General features: G+C 43.4%; 1 protein-coding gene across 2 annotated transcripts in view; it reads left to right on the forward strand.

Annotated features, from left to right (window-relative positions):
• The window catches only part of UBR7 (ubiquitin protein ligase E3 component n-recognin 7), a 21,831-nt gene extending 4,672 nt beyond the window's left edge, over positions 1 to 17,159 (forward strand). The window contains exons 5-11 of one of the 2 annotated variants that reach the window (XM_068133074.2): positions 3,058 to 3,111; positions 3,283 to 3,388; positions 8,336 to 8,514; positions 9,882 to 10,091; positions 13,503 to 13,671; positions 14,769 to 14,830; positions 15,808 to 17,159. In XM_068133074.2, coding sequence (XP_067989175.1) covers positions 3,058 to 3,111; positions 3,283 to 3,388; positions 8,336 to 8,514; positions 9,882 to 10,091; positions 13,503 to 13,671; positions 14,769 to 14,830; positions 15,808 to 15,906 — 879 coding nt within the window. In that variant the 3' untranslated portion in view covers positions 15,907 to 17,159. Of the gene's footprint in view, positions 1 to 3,057; positions 3,112 to 3,282; positions 3,389 to 8,329; positions 8,515 to 9,881; positions 10,092 to 13,502; positions 13,672 to 14,768; positions 14,831 to 15,807 lie in introns of both variants that reach the window. The other variant, XM_078766570.1, reaches the window with a different exon arrangement.
• The last annotated feature ends 284 nt before the right edge of the window (positions 17,160 to 17,443 follow it).

Below are 17,443 nucleotides of genomic sequence, written 5' to 3' on the forward strand. Positions count from 1 at the left end.
AATGGTGGAGAAAGCACCTCGATCAACTGCCAAACAGATTCGAGCCGACCTTCAGACAAGGTACGACAGTTTCAACTCACACCATCCGTCACCAACTCAATGAAAGGGGGTCCTGTGGTCGGAGACCCAGGATGACCCCACTGTCGAGAGAGAAACATAATAAAGCCTGACTGAAGTTTGCCAAAACACACCTGAACAAGCAAAAACCTTTCTGTGGACAGATGAGACCAAATTAGAGCTTTTTGGTAAAGCACGTCATCTCTATGTTTACAGAAAACAAAATGAAGCCTTCAAAGAAAAGAACACCTTGCCTACAGTCAAACATGGAGGAGGTTCAGTGATGTTTTGGGGTTGCTGTGCTGCCTTTGGCACTGGATACCTTGAATGTGTGCATGGGATCATGAAATCAAGAGATTACCAAGGCATTTTGGAGCGCAATGTTCAACCCAGTGTCAGAAAGCTGGGTCTCCGTCGAAGGTCATGGGTCTTGCAGCAGGACAATGACCCCAAACACACTTTAAAAAGCACCCAGGAATGGTTCCAGACAAAACGCTGGACTGTTCTGAAGTGGCCAGCAATGAGTGCAGAATCTAATCCCATTGAACACCTGTGGGGAGATCTGAAAACATCAGTTGGGAGGAGGCATCTTTCAAATCTGGGAGAACTGGAGCAGTTTGCACAAGAGTGGGACAAACTGCCAGTGGAGAGGTGTAGGAAGCTCATTCATGGATATAAAAAGTGCTTGACACCAGTTATTTTGTCCAAAGGCTTTGGTACCAAATATTAAGTCGAGGGTGTCAATAATTTTGTCAATGCCATTTCTTTTTATTTTCTGATTTAAAAGGATATATTAAGTTCTGAATCAAAAACAAAGGTTCTGTAATATTAACAGTGAAATAAAGAATTGTGGAAACCAAATACTTTTGTCAATTTCAACTTGCTAGCAATTTCATAGGGCGGGCAATTTCATCAATTTCAACTTGCCCGCCCTATGGGCAGGGCTTCAATTGGGAAGCCCAAATGAAAAGGCAAAATATCATAAATTGAAGGCTTTTTTTAATTTTAAATGATTCATATAAACATCCGTTGAATCATACGCACAGGTGGGAGGCCAGAAGCAAACAGGCAATGCAGATACGGCGAATGCTAAAGCATTAAAAAAAAAAAAAAAAACCTTTAGGGGCCATTTTCCCCCGCAAGTGGGGGTTGGCCTTTTTCGGGGACCGTGGTTGTTGTTGTTGTTTTTTGGTCCCCTTTTTGAAGCAATGTTTTACGGCCGGATGCCCTTCCTGCCGCCAACCCTGTTGGTCCCTCTTGCGACACGCAGGGAATTACCAGTGAACTGGTACTCAATTTGCCGACCTCGGAAGGTTGACAGGCTGAGTCAACCCCCCTGGCGTTAATTCAGAGATCGACCGGGATTCGAACCCAGGATCCTAGGTATCCTAAACTGGCACCCTAGCCGCTAGCCCAACACCAGGCTAATGCTAAAGCATGAAACCAATAAATTCCACATTCCTGTAGCACCTTCAGTCGCACGTCAGACATGGACAGCAAGTTCGTTAAGGACTTCCATGAAAAACGTACCCGTTCGCAAACAAACGGGTACGTTCACGTATAGAAACATCGATCGTGGGAACGTTCACGTATAGAAACATCGATCGTGGGACCGTGGCGAATCTGCATATGGCGATGGCAAAATATCAGAAATTGAAGGGTTTTTTTATTTTAAACGATTCATATAAACATCCGTTGAATCATATCACACGCAAATCATCAAAATCTAAACAGTATCTTTAGAATTTCAATAAAAGCCACATCACTGTTCATATCGGTAAATATTATTCCATCGTGTTTCAAGTCGTGATCGATACACTATGATCGTGATGATCGTGAATCGTGAATCGATAATCATGTTCACAATCGCTATGTCGTATGTACTCCCGATACGTGTACCAAATTCCCGATACGTGTAACTGTACCAAATCAACAGTTAAAAGGATTTTGAGCCGATAGCTGTTACGGCCTTGGCAAGATCGATGGAGACAGCGATCTGTTAGCGATCGATGGAGACAGCGATCTGTTAGCGATCGATGGAGATAGCGATCTGTTAGCGATCGATGGAGACAGCGATCTGTTAGCGTATTCACCGCCCAAATAGCTACGGTATGTGGAATTCTCTCATGTTGAGATTAAACGTTACGTCTGTTACCGCCTTGGCAAGATCGATGGAGACATCGATCTGTTAGCGATCGATGGAGACATGTTGCTTTCCCGGGTGCAGCCATTTGTGCGTCGTCACAATGAGAACAATGAACGTTATGCGAATGTTATGCATGAGTCCAAACCTGAGAATGCTGGAGACTAAAGCTGAAATTGGGAAAACTAAATAGCCTATTTTACTCCTGGCGATCCCAGGATTATCCACCCAAAATATCTTTGCGATCGGTTCAGCAGTTTTTACGGTACCTTCGCACAGACAGACAGACAGACAGACAGACGGACGGACATTTGGTGAATTATAGTAATATTTTTAGAGAAAATTGTGAGTTATTTGAAAAAAGTGCAAGGGTGCCAATATTTTTGGCCACGATTGATGTACTTTTGTGTACGCGATATTTCAAAATCTGTTGACCATTTAGCTTTCATATTGCGACTATCTATTCCTTATGACATTATCACAACCTGATTAGATCATGGCCGTGACATGGCTGAATTATGTTGCCGTTGCAACCTTCTCTGTAACTTGGCTTGCGTACGCGATATTTCAAAAACAGTTCAAGATTTAGCTTTCATATTACATAGATCGATTCCTTATACCACCCAAAAGGTGGGGGGCCTCGGGTATCAGCTCCTTATTGTTTTGGTTGATCTTCTGCGATTGTAAGTTTCGTGTTATTGTAAGTTTAGTGTTATTGTAAGTTTAGTGTTTGATATGCTCACGACACACGAGCATTATCGATGCAGTCAGTATCTTCTATTTTGATTGAAAATGGTTTTGGGTTGAACTGTGCCAGGTACGTACTAAGAACGTTTTATTCCATGTGGCACCTGCAGGTTCCCGATGAGATGATTCAGTGCATCATCTGTGAGGATTGGTACCATGGCCGAGTAAGCATATTCGATACTTCTCAATTGAAAAATTTTTTGTTGTGATTCCATTAATGGACCTAATCTCGTGTCCCAAAATATAATTTTGAACAGCGCCCTAGATTCACTCGATGGTTTATTGGAGGGAATTGATTGCGTCATTGCTAACCGAGCTGTGCATTTGTTTTGCAGCATCTCGGCGCGGCACCACCTGAAACTGGTGATTATCAAGAGATGGTGTGCGGCGGTTGCATGGGCCAGTTCCCGTTTTTGGAGGCTTATGCTGTCAAGTCTGCAGGTAAACACGCACACATCTCACACATGTGGACATACGAATACCCGAGATACAACACAGGACTTGTATAAGCCAAACACAGCCACTTAGCTTGGGGGAAGTACCATCACTTTTTTGGGGCACTCTGGATACCAGCGACGTCACAATGGCGCCTCCTTTCTCACCACAACCAGAGGTGCGTTTCCTAAGAACAAATTTCCTCCTCCCCGACAGACATTTGGTCGGCTATCATGTGTGGGTTTTACTCACTTGTGAATGTCACGTTTTCATGGCACCTTTCACAAAGAGGAGGCATTTGGTCTGGTACCCTGGTAAAATTGTTTTGATAGGCTGAGCTATTGAGTGAATGAATAAAATGAATAAAAACATTGCCTCAAACAGGGAACCATGATTGTCATGGGGCCCGCAAGGCTAACTCCCGCTCTAGCAGGGAAAATGGCCTTAAAACGATCATTCATTCATTCATTCATTCAGGCTGAGCACAGGTTTGACCACCTCATCACATGTGAACACTTCCTGTTCCATAACCAATGTAGTTGAGGTCTTGTGTAACACTATCTCCCAAGTCTTTTTATCTGTGACATGTCGCAAGTCTACAAGGGCTATGCATGATTGTTGTTGTTGTGGTTCTTGTTGGGGGTCGATTTTTGAAATGTGCACCCATTGGTCAGACATATGCTGGACCCCACCCTTACAACACTGTGGAACATGAATCGGAACGCGAACCTGCAGTTTAGCAGTACCTTTGCTCTGAATTTGGCAAATTGTACGGAATCTGGTCCCGATCACGCACGCTCAGAAAGGAGTGAGATAATTGTTTTACTCTGTCTATCTATCTGGCAGTCAAACAAAATTGAAAATCATTCCAGACAGGAAACTTGTAGTTTTTAAGGACATCATAGAGGACACAAACAACAGGCACGAAGAACTAATGTAACGTGTTGAATAAAGTGGTGTAAAAGATAATACTGCATGGGGTAATGTGTTCTATGAACTCAATAGTCATTAATTTTTTTTATTCATGGAGAAACTTGACTGATTTCATTTACTTCGTCACCGAAGGTGGATGGAGGTTGTTTTCACCCCTGTTTGTTTGTCTGTCTGTCTGTCTGTTTGTTTGTTTGTCTGTGAACAAGATATCTCAAAAAGTTGTGGATGGATTCGGACGAAATTAGGTGATTAGAATTTGGTGAAATGATTAAATGATTAGATTTTGGTGTAAGATCCAGATTCGCATCCGGCTGCTATTATTTTTTAATCGATTTGTCACCATTGGTTGATAGGGCGAAAAACTATACATAGCAGAGTATCACAAAAAGTTGCGGACGGATTTGGACAAACCTTTATGGACAGGTTGTATATGTGACGAGGAAGAATTGTTTCAGTTTTGATGAAGATTTGAATGCGGATCTGGATCAGAGAATTTTTTAAGTGATTCTTCACCATTGAGTGATATTGCTAAAACCAATACATAGCACGATATCTCAAAAACTTATGGACGGATTTGGACGAAACTTGGTGGACAGGTTGGGTGTGTGACAAGGATGAATCAATTCGATTTTGGTGAAGATCTGAATTTGCATTCGGACACGACAATCATTTAATTTTAAGTGAATCTTCACCATTGAGAGATCGGGTGAAAAGTGATATAGAACAACAACAACAACAACAACAACATGCATTTTACGGCCATTTTCCCTGCTAGAGCAGGGGATAGCCTTGCGGTCCCCATGACAATCTTCTCCATTTTGCCCTATTTTCTGCATCTCTCCTTGTTAACCCCCTTGCCCGCATTTCTTCTTCCACTATCTTTAGCCAAGTCTTTCTCGGTCTTCCCCGTCCTCTACTTCCTTCTACATTCATTTCCATCACTCTTCTCAACCAGTCACTTTCATCCTTCCTCAACACATGACCAAACCATCTCAACCTGTTCCTCTTCACAGCATCAATCACAGGCTCTATTCCCATCATCTTTCACAATTCATCATTTGTCTTCCTCTCTCTCAACGATACTCCGCACATCCACCGAACCATTCGCATTTCCACCCTTTCCAGCCTTCGTTGCTGCTCTACGTTCATTGCCCATGTCTCGCTCCCATAAATCATAACACTTCTCACACATGCAGCATACACCTTTCCCTTCAGCTTCAACGACACTCCCCTCCTCATCAGCATGCCACTCAGTTCCCGAAACTTCTTCCATGCACATCTCACTCTAGCAACCGTTGCCGAGTCTGATCCACCTTCTCTATTCACCATGTCTCCGAGGTAGCAAAATGTTTTCACACCTTCCAGCTTCACGCCGTCTCCAAGATCCAACTCAACATTTCCTCCATCTGCAGCTCCCTCCGTGCACACCTTACATTTGAATGTAGCTGCCACACTGGTTAATGACCCTCTCAGACCACTACATTTTTGATGAACCCACTCAGCGCACATTGTACATTGAATGGAGTTCACTCCGACACCCTTCCTGCACACAGCACATGGCCACTTCCCAGGTCTTTCCACCTCACCACATGCTTTACCACTTGCCATCACCTTCGTCTTTCCTATATTCACCTTCAGACCTTTTGTCTCCATACATTCCTTCCACTTGTTCATCTTTTCCTTCAGTCCATCCATACTTTCCGCAATCAACACCAGATCATCTGCATACAACAACTCCCACGGCAAACCCTCCTTTACGTTCTGAGCCAGCACCTCCATCACAGCTACAAATAGTAGTGGACTTGATACCGACCCCTGATGCACTCCCACCTTCACCTCAAACTCACCACTGTTCCCGTCCTTCGTCCTTACAGCTGTGCGCGCTCTTTTGTACATTGCCATCACTACTCTGATCAACCATTCCTCCACTCCTAACTTCCTCAATGCCCATGTCAATACTTTGCGTGGAACCCTATCGAATGCTTTCTCCAGATCAACAAACCCAAGAAACAACTTCTTCCTCTTCTCCATGCACTTCTCCTGCAACTGCCTCACAATAAAGAGCGCGTCTGTCGTTCCTCTTCCTGGCATAAATCCAAACTGCATTTCGTCGATCTTCACTTTCTTCCTTATCCTCCTCTCCAACACCCTTTCCAATACCTTCATTCCATGCTCCAATAACTTTATCGCTCGGTACGAGCCACACTCCAGAGGGTCACCTTTCCCCTTGTATAGAGGGACGAGGGTACTCAGTTCCCAAGCCACTGGAATGCGGCCTTCTTTCACCACCAGATTACAGATCTCTGTCATTCTACTCACACCCCAACTTCCTGCTGACTTCAACATATCTCCCACAACTCCCGTCGGCCCTCCCGCTTTTCTACTCTTCATTTCTTTTATCGCTTCCTCAACTTCCTTCTCAGTTATCTTCTCTGCCGGTCCTAAAACTGGGTTACTCTCTATGTTGCCATCCCATTCATTCTCTGTATTCAACAGCATTTCCATATATCTTTTCCATCTTCCTTTAATTCCATCTGGGTCCACAACGATTTGTCCCACTTCATCAGTCAAGCAACTCACCCCCATCACATCACACCTCTCTTTCGCTATCTGCTTTGCAATCCTGAATACCGCTCTCTGACCCTCTTCCGAATCCAAGCGTTCTCCGCACATTTTCCTACATGCCTCCTGCGCCTTTGCTACCTCTTTCTTTGCAGCCTTCTTGGCTGCCTTATAACTTTCATGCTCTGCTTTTTCTGCTCCCGTACCCTTCGCCTTCTGCCACTCCTTGAACGTCTTCCTCTTCTCGTCAATCCTCTTTCCAACTTCCTCACCCCACCACCATGTTTCCGAGTGCCTCGGTGATCCTTTTGTCCATCAACATACCTCACCAAAATTATCCATAACCCCCATGAACTCCCTCAAAACCATCCATACTCCTTCCCACATGTCCATTTAGGTCTCCTCCTACCACAACAACTTCCTCATCTTTCACGTTTTCCATCAGCTTCTCTATCGCACACCAGAACTTGTCCTTCTCTTCATCGCTCCGACCAACCTGCGGAGCATATCCCGAGATGACGTTCACCAAGAGCTTTCCAATCATCATTTTCACCATCATCAACCTGTCACTCACTCTAGTCACACTCACCACACTGTCTACAAACTCCTCAGAAAACAGGACACCAACACCATTCACACCCTCCAGGCACCCTTGCCACACAAACTTGTATTTCTGTCCCTGCCTACCCTTCACCATTCTCACACCACTTCCCTTCCATCTCGTCTCCTGCACACAACATATGTCCACTCTTCTTCTGACCAATACTTCCACCACTTCTCCTGATCTCTCCGTCATTGTCCCTACATTCCATGTCCCAAAACTCAGAAACCGATCTCCACTTCGGGCTGTACCCTGCCCATATGTAGTTGTAATTGTCATGGTTCTCTTTTTGAGGCAATGTTTTTATGGCCGGATGCCATTCCTGATGCCAACCCTCTTAGTCGCCTCTTACGACACACAGGGATACGGTGTACCTATTCTAACCAGGGTACACACCGGGAAAAGCGATATAGAACATGATATTTTAAAAAGTTATGGACGATTTATGACTAAAAAACTTGGTGGACGAGTTGGTTAGGTGACGAGAACAAGCCGATTAGATTTTGGTTCAGGTCCGAATCCAGATCCGGCCTATCGGTGGGATGCAAAACGTAAACTGTTCAGCCTGGCAGAGGTATGCGCTCTACCGAGTGCCCTTCTAGTTTGAAATGTGTTTGACTGCAGAACTATTTAATCCTTTCATTCCGATTCGAGTAGCAGATTACACAAAATGCGACCAAGTATCATGCTTTGCCACTCGTGGTGATGAAGGAAGGGATCATGATGACTGGAAACATTAACTGATTGCGTTACTGTAATTCGATCTTTATTTGTTTTCAAAACATGCATTTTTGTGTGTTCAACAGTAATACTGTATTTGATTGTTACACTGCTATTTGGTTGTCTCGTACCTGCAGTTGTAAAGATGGACCATGAAGCCGATACCATTCCAGTTCACTCGTCAAAAAGGGGCAACGTCATGCCACTGAAGAAGGAATTATCCGACGTACAGGACGTTCTCAGCTGCAGCGTGAAGGTCGAGGTTACATCCGATGATGAATGCAGCTCGACTACGCCAGATCGCTCCATCGACGACGTACGCTCAAAATGCTGTGAATTTTGCAAACTATGTGCTCGATGTTTATCTGCTTATATTGCAATATACATTGGCAGATTTTTTTTTTTTTTTTTTTTTATTGCAATATACATTGGCATTCGATTCCTTTTAAATGACGTTGACAGAATAACTTCAGTTCAATACGTATACCTTGTTCAGGCATTGTATTTCAAATGATTGCTATTATTATTACAATAATAATAATGGTCGGTTGCGTTTATTATTCTTCTCTGTCTGTCAATCGCCTACAGGTCACAATTCTAAACTGATCGTCATGAAACGTCACCAAGTTGTAGAGGTCGTCACAATTGAGAAGCCTATTGATTTTGAGGCCAAAGGTCATCCGGAGGTCAAATTTCTAAAATTGCCATTTTTCATCCGATTCACTTGGAAATTAAACATTATTTGCACATTGAGTCACTAACTAGGGAAACCAACTATTTTTGAGGTCAAAGGTCAACTCAAGGGCGAACTTCTAAAATCATCAATTTTCATCTGAAAAATCATCATTTTTCATCCTATTGACCCGAGCATTGATCAAGATCATACATTTTAATCTTGATGAAATGGACAATTTGATGGATCAATGGCAAGCCTTCTTTTTGGGGAGGGGGTGGATTTTGCAAGTATCGTGCTCTGCATGACGTCTTCTTGTTTAATCGTTTATTTATTTATTTTCAAAAAGGTCTCGACCAAATATAACATCTTGCTATGGAAAATATTTGAGGTAGCCTGTTTTGAGTTCTCTTCTCAACACTTAGCCGATAATACTCGGATCACAGACACAAACTGGTGTTGGCTTTACAGTAAAGGTGACTGGCTTGAAACCTGAGTTTGAGCCCTTGTCATGTTGTTGAATTAACACCAGGTGGTTTGACTCAGCCTGTCATCCTTCAGAGGTTGGCAAAATGAGTACCAGGATGATTCATCGATGTGTATCCCTTCCCGCGGATGGACATTGGACTGGGGAACCCACCTGCCTGTATTACTTGGTAGAAGTTAAAGATCCCACGGCATCCTTCCCGAAAAAGTAGGCAAGCTATCGCTGGCATCATGAACAAAATCCAAATTCCTGTCATACCTGTAGCGTCGAGCATCAGGCCTGGCCAGCCGGTTTGTAATTGAAGGACTTGGGCCAAATACTTCCCCCGGCCAACCCCACAGGAACGTGGGAATAATTGTGGTTGATCAAAAGGAAGAAGATTTATAATCGCACCTCTTTTGCTCATAGTGTTTTTATAAAATATACCTCATTGTATACTTCCTCAAAAGGAAACCATGTACTGGGCCAATTGTGTCAACATTCTTTTTCTTTGTCTTATATCCTTGTGCCATACTGTGTGTAGGATGGCTCAAAGTCAAATGGAGACATTTCGAGCCAGATGTTGAAGTCTGTGAAGAAAGAAGAATATGACGAAGATGATGAAGATAAGAAGCCTGTAAATTCTTGTCTGCTTGCCGACCTGCAGACGTGTTTCAAAAAGCCTGCCAAGCCGACGGTCACTTACTGGCCTTTTGGCTGGCGTGACAAACTCTGCACCTGCCATTCCTGTCTGGTAAGCCTCGATTGTGTTAACGCAACAGCAACAGTTAACCTCTGCCTCCAACACGTCTCCACAAAGACGTTGATAATGTTTCACGGTGGTTACTTTTGTGTGGTCTCAGGGAGAAGTCTGTTCACATTTGGTTTCAAAAGTATGTGCAGTTCACTACATTTACTTATTTTACAGATAACTACGAGTCTGCAGTGATATCACACTTTTTGAAGATTTTATTTTCAATATCCAAATTGGCGATGCAAAGAAAGACCAGATGTGATTTTACAATATTACCTTCAAAGAAAATAAGTCGATTAAGGGATTATTTATTTATTATTGTAAGATTTGTCATTCACCTCATCCTGTTCAATTATTTAATTCCCAAACGCATCACCAACACACAATTTGAGCGATCTACATATCAATACACAAACAATGGCAGTTTATTGTTTATGGATACTCTCCTCTTCTCCCCTCGCTGCTTGCCTTACAAGAAACTTGGATCCTTCAATTTAACGCGATAAACTAAAACGGGAACGAGGAAGAGCGTATACCTCCACCAGGTTGAGCAGTTTACGTTTTGTGTCCCACTGATGGGCCAGATCTGGATCGTGACCTGAACCAAAATCGAATTGACCTGTTCTTGTCACCTACTCAACTCATCTATCAAGTTTTGTCAAAACCCGTCCACAACTGTTTTGAAATATAGTTTTTGTCCCTTCCTCTCAATGGTGAAGAATCACTTTAAAAATTATAGTATCCATATCGGGATCCTCACCAAAATCGAAGCGATTCATCCTTGTGACACACCCATCATGTCCACCAAGTTTGTTTTTTTTTGTTTGTTTTTCTTCTGTGTATACGGAATCGAGGCTCGTGAAAGAGCTAACATTTATCACAAAAAAATAATCAAACAGACAAAAACAAACAGTTTGTCTGTTTGTCAAACAGACAAACAAAATATATAAAAAGAGGGAGCGGTAGACAAGATGGGGAGAGAAGGGGAAGCACACAAACGCAACATTTGAGAGCAGGGACATCGGGAGATGTGTGGGAGGGAGAGGGCTTGGGGGGAGGAGGCGTGGGAAGGCGGAGGGGGGTGGGAGAAGTATAAAACACAAGGACTTCCAGGAAAGAAGTTGGTATTTCAAAAAAGTGGATTTGGGGTGAAATTAGCGGGGGGTAGAAAAGATCAAGGTTTTGGATGGGGGAAGATAAGAGATGGTGGTGAACAGCTGTTTTGAAGACCTGGAGGGAGGAGTGGGATTGAAGAGAGTGAGGGGGTTTGTTCCAGAGGTGGGAGAAAATAGGAATGAAGGAGTGAAGGTGAGCAGAGAGTCTTGATTTTGGCAGTTTAACCATAAGAGGGTTGCAGGCAGATCTTGTGCGACCTGTAGGAATATTTGGGGGACAGAGCCCAGAGAGAGCTGGGGGATCAAGGCCGGAGAGGAGTCGGTAGAAGACGGAAAGACCACCAACCTGCCTGCGGTGAGTAAGTGAAAGGCCCTCGGAGATAGCTTCATCGCGGGAGATTCCAATGATTCTGAACGCTTTGGGTTCAACAGCGTGAAGACGAGCAAGGTGTGAGGCAGGAGCACCAGCCCAGAGGGGAGAGCAGTATTCCATTGAGCTGCGGATGAAAGCCTTGTATGTGGTGAGGAGCTCAGGTGTGCCAAGGAAGGACTTCGCACGACGGAGGATGCCCAGTCGGTGCCTGGCTTTGGAGGCCAGCTTGGAAATGTGGTTTTCCCAGGAAAGATCATGGCTGATAGTGAGACCCAAAAGCTTGAGTGACAGAACTTCTTGGAGAGGATTATTCAGAAAGTGGATGGGAGGGTTGTCCAGTCGGTCTTTTCGGAGAGACATCGTAAGAGTGTGAGATTTGTCAGGATTGAAAGACATGTCCACTTGTTTGCCCAGTCTGTGATTTTGTCCAGGTCTGCAGAGAGTGAGGAGGCTGCAGATTGCCGATCTGAGGGATGAGGAATGAAGCGGCAGAGAGTGGTGTCATCAGCAAAGAGATAGAAAGGATTTTCAAGAGAGTCAGAGAGATCATTGATGAAGACCAGAAAAAGCACAGGGCCCAGAACACTGCCTTGGGGAACTCCAGCCTGAACAGGAAGAGGAGATGAGAGAAACCCATTCAGGGCCACACGTTGACTGCGACTAGGGAGGAAGTCCGCCAGCCATGCGTGGAGATTTCCATTTATACCAAAGGAGGAGAGTTTGGTGAGCAGAGCGGGGTGCCAGACCGTATCGAAGGCACGTGATATGTCAAGGGAGACGGCTCTAATTTCCTGTTTGGCATTGAGGACCTCCATCCATTGTTGAGACAGAAGAAGCAGCATGTCCAGAGTAGAGTGATCTGGTCTGAAACCAAATTGATGATCCGAGATCAAGCCATTGGAGAAGAGGAAAGATTTCATATCCGAAGCAATGATGGATTCCATGACTTTGCTGATAATTGGGAGAAGGCTGATTGGTCTGTCGTTGCAAGGATCTGTTTGTAACCTTTTTTGTGTAAAGCCGTGATGTTGGCTGATTTCCAAGCAGATGGCAGATGACCTTGAGCAAAAGAGAGGGTGAAGAGAACAGAGAAAGGGAGTGAAAGAGCGGAAGAACAGGATTTCAGGACCCGTCGGCTGATGCCGTCAGGTCCAGTTGCAGAATCAGAGTCGAGGGTTGACAGAAACTTTTCCACCTTGTCAGGAGGAAAGGACACAGAGTCCAGGAGCAACTGGGTACGGTGGGTACAGAGAGTGATGGGTTTGGGACACAAGATTTAGAGGCAAACACAGAGTTGAGGCATTCAGCTTTTTCACGTGCGGAGTCAGCTGTGTAGCCGTTTGAGGCAAGGGAGGGGATGGTGGGGGGAACAAACACAAGAAATAGATTTGACCAGACGCCACCAGGATTTGGAGGAGGGAGACAGAGTTCGGTCTTAAGAACGGAGAGATATTGTTTCCTGACTCTCCTGAGGGTGGACATACACTTGTTTCGGGTTTTGTGAAAGGAAATTAGATTTCCTTCCGTTGGATTTGCTTTCCAGGAGACGAAGGCAAGTTGTTTCTGGGCAACTGCCTCACCACAAGATTCCGTGTACCATGGACGGGAGGAAGGGTATGACAACTGAAGACGAGATGGGATAAATGTGTGCATGAGAGAGAGCAATTTACTTTGGAAGAATTCCCAAGATGAGTTGATGTCAGAGGCGGTCGAGATGGGACAAACAGGTGCCGGTGCTTAGCCAAAGTTTCGTCCAAATCCAACCATAACTTTGAGATATCCTTTTCACAGACAGACAAACAGGGGTGAAAACATATTATATGTCCACCTTAGGTAGCGGAGGTTATAAAAGTCAAAATGAATCTAAATTTCTACAACTGCATTTCAGTACCGCATTTAATGGCAGCTTTGTGGTGTGCACAGGATATGTATCAACGCGAAGGCCTAGCATTCTTGCTTGAGCCATGTGACACGATTGTCGAGTATGAGAAGCAAGGACTGCAACAGCAATGGGGAGGCTCTGGATCTGTTGACCCATTGCTTAAGGCATTAAACAGCCTAGATCGCGTTCAACAAGTTGAACTCATCTGCGGTGAGTATCTTTCTTTGAAGAAGCAATATCGAAGTTTATTCTTTCATCTGATGCTTTTCTCGTATTATTCTCCGCTATATTTTTGTATTCTTTTGTATTTTCTATTATCTCCGCTATATCCGGTGTGTACCCCGGTTTAGAATAGGTACACCGTATCCCTGCGCATCGTAAGAGCGTGACCAAGGGTTGGCGTCAGGAAGGGCATCCGGCCATAAAAACATTGCCTCAAACAGGGAACCATGATTGTCATGGGGCCCACAAGGCTAACCTCCGCTCTTGCGGGGAAAATTGCCTTAAAATGATCATTCATTCATTCATTCATATTTTTGTATTCTACTTTTTGATACCTGCTTTTTCTTTAAGATTTTGATTGTTGGTGGTTAGCGTCGTATGTGCTGACAGGATGGCACACAGGTAGTGCCCTTGCGTTGAGGTCTGGGTTTAATTCCTGACCGAACTATAAACTGCCTCATTTGTGCTTCGCAAGCAGGACGCTGCATCGCAAAGTGTGTCGTCCCTCCAACGGACGTTAAGCTGGCTGACCCATCTGCTAACATTAGTTGGTGGATGTTAAAGATTCCAAGAGTAAACGTCCTATCACCAGCACATAGACAAAATTACAAATTCTACAGGGGGCTCTGCATCAAAAGCAGAGCTGCATCCCTTAGCCAATGATGTTACCCCACAGCCATGTCCTGCATACGAAAGAAGAAGAAGACAACAGGTAAACTTTGAAAACAGGTAAAGGTTTTCTGAACAACAATAATAAGCATATAGGCTTCGATCAAATTCAGGAACAGTTGCTGTTTTGTTTTGTTTTAAGCGGTGAAGCCGCTTCACTATTTGGCTATGTCCTTCCGTCCATCAAAAATGAAGAAGAACCTTTCTAACCCACTGTGTTTAATTCCAAAGGGTGATTCTAAAGGATTTTGTCAGTTTCTAGGCTTTGTCTATTTCATATTAAAAATGACAAACTGAACCGCTTCCTTTGGATACGGGTGCAACTTTTTTATCTATCAAGAAAGGGATGAGATGTTCCAGATGGTTTCTGTCATATTTGATGATCGAGACAATTAATCAAAATTTTTGTTTTGTAGAATACAACGAGCTGAAGACCGAGCTCATGGATTATTTGAAAGGTTTCGCTGATCAAGGAAAGGTATGCATGTTGGAATTATTACCACCACGCTTGAGTCCCCTTATAAGAAATACTTTCAATTAATTACCTTCGTTATAACGAATGCCACTTCCAATAGATAATCCCGTTATAATGAATATGTTTGCACTTGATGTAACAAACAATGAAATGTATACATAATATATATTGATTACATCAGGAATTGATACATTGTAGAGAAATTAACTCGATCTCTCTTGGAGCCAAATGGGAACTGTGGATCAAACTTATTGGGTGAAATGTAGAAAAAATAAGAAATGTTTTAAAATATATTGGGTGATGCCAGTTATGATGTGCTCCTTCAGTGGTTGGATAGCTTAGAGGTCACCTCTGAGCCGTCTTGCCGAGGTTTGGATCTCGGCCCAGCTATAAGCGGTCGTCCTGGTGTCTCGCATGTAAGTCGGCACATTGATGTGTGTGTCACTCGGGATGGACAGCAATCTGGGAGTCCCATCTTGCCAGCGTTAGTCGGTGGACATTAAATATCCCACTGTATTTAGAGAGGAGTCGGCAAGTTATTGCCGGCACCTCGAATAAATTCCAATTTCCTGCCACCTTCAGTTCAACGTCAGGCCTGGCCAGCCAGTTCATGAAACAATTGGCCCAAAAACGATCTCCAGCCGACCCCACAAGAAGGTGGGAACGGTTGGGGCCTTCAAAGATAGTAGGTGTATAGTAGAGGCAAATCCAGGTAGAAAATGGCCAGGTGCACACATCCATTTTCAGGGAAAAAATAATCATTATACCATTACTGACTGCAACAATTGTACGTTTATTAGTAATAATTTAAACATTTTTTTATCCAAAGAACACTTTTTACATTTTGTGACATTATCCTAATTGCTTCTGCACGATCCTTCTACTACCCCCTCCTCTCCTCCTCCCCCTCCTCCCCCTCCTCCCTCGTCCTTTCACTACACCTTTAATACTCCTCCATTCCCTTTACTTTCATGTTCTAGGTTGTGCGGAAGGAAGATATCGAGCAGTTTTTCCAGGGCATGCATTCCCGCAAGCGTCGAAGGATGGAAGGCAATAACGTTCCATATTACTGCAAATAGGTCGTTTGAGTACTGTCTGAATATCCAGAATCCGAACAAACCTGGAAAACAAGTCACATCGGTATATTTTGGCTTAATCGTCTTGTTTGTTCCCAAATTCCTTTGCTGAAAATTTTTTCCGACATCATCAGGTGAAAACACCTGTTTATTTTGGGGGAGGAGCGGGTGGGCTGCCGTGGTTGGTGTAAATTCAAACGGATGGGAACGAAAGGGAACCACCGTTCCACTAATCAGTGGGGGTATCCGTCTTGTTTGGACAATGGACATGTGTAACGTCTAGCGATCCTAAACCACCCGCTGCCGTTATTTTGGAAGGGATTTTTAAAACGCCATTGGAGACCTTGAAATAAAATAAATTGCTTTGTTCCATTGTCTTCGATCCTAAACCTCCACCCGCTGCCGTTATTTTGGAAGGGATTTTTAAAACGCCATTGGAGACCTTGAAATAAAATAAATTGCTTTGTTCCATTGTCTTGCACCAAACGAGTGAGTTTTTTTACAATTTGCATTGTGAAAGGTTTATTTTGTTTTCTTTTTTTTATAAACGTTCGGAGGGAACGGGCCCATATTCTTGCAAATCGCATTTCAATGTTTACGTAAAGCTAAAGTACAACTTCCTGTCATGCATTTCTTCTTCCAACGAAATTCTTTGTTTTCCCATCACGTCCCATTGAGCATTGCTGCATTTATAAAAAGCTCGAATCGTATTTGACAATTTTTGTGAACATTTTACATTTGGGGTTCGGATCCTCCGTTTCTGTCGCCATTTCTACTCCAAAGGCAAGCGCCCTTTTCCCCTTGTTTACACGATTGTGGTCATTTGGATGTGTAACCTTCCAACAATTGTAACCTTCCGACACGTCATAACCTTCCGAATGATTTTGATTACTTTTTTTTTTTAAGTGTTGCCCTTCAGAAAGAAAAAAATGTAAAATTTGGGGGCTGTTCATTGGTCAGAAAGGACTCCGCCTCCATTGATGACCTTTACTTGTATTAATAGCTAACCTTTGTTTGTGGAACTTCTTAATTCCATTGCATTTTAAGGAATTTTCTTACATTATAATCATCCCAGTAAGTTTTTATTGTTGATCTTTTGAACTTCCATTACTTGCATTCGAGTGCTTTAACCGAGCTTTGCTTTTGACGTTCTTGGCCTGGTGTTCCACTTGTAACATTCACCTGTGTGCCATGCATTTGAATGATTTGTTGACCTTCAAAATAAATCTGCAACACGTGTTGCTCAGTAAACTGTATTTCATAGTTTTAGATTCTTCAGGTAGCCAGCTTCACTTTTTGTATTTCATGCTCTACAAACGAAGCAGAGAGTATTTATTTATTTTTGCCCTTGTTTACACGGTTTTGGTTGGTGTTTTGCCCTTTAAATCTCAAAACGTGTTTACCTCGCTCTTGTTTGGAATATAGTTCACAGTTTGATCCTTCTCGTGGATCTATGTTAGACTTCCTTCTGTTTGCACATTTACCTCCTCTCAGCCCCTGCTATTCTTCATACAAGATTGTAATTGCTGTAATTTGTCTT

The sequence above is a fragment of the Myxine glutinosa genome, chromosome 12 (assembly GCF_964187855.1).
Source record: "Myxine glutinosa chromosome 12, kmMyxGlut1.1, whole genome shotgun sequence".
Lineage (NCBI taxonomy): Eukaryota > Metazoa > Chordata > Myxini > Myxiniformes > Myxinidae > Myxine > Myxine glutinosa.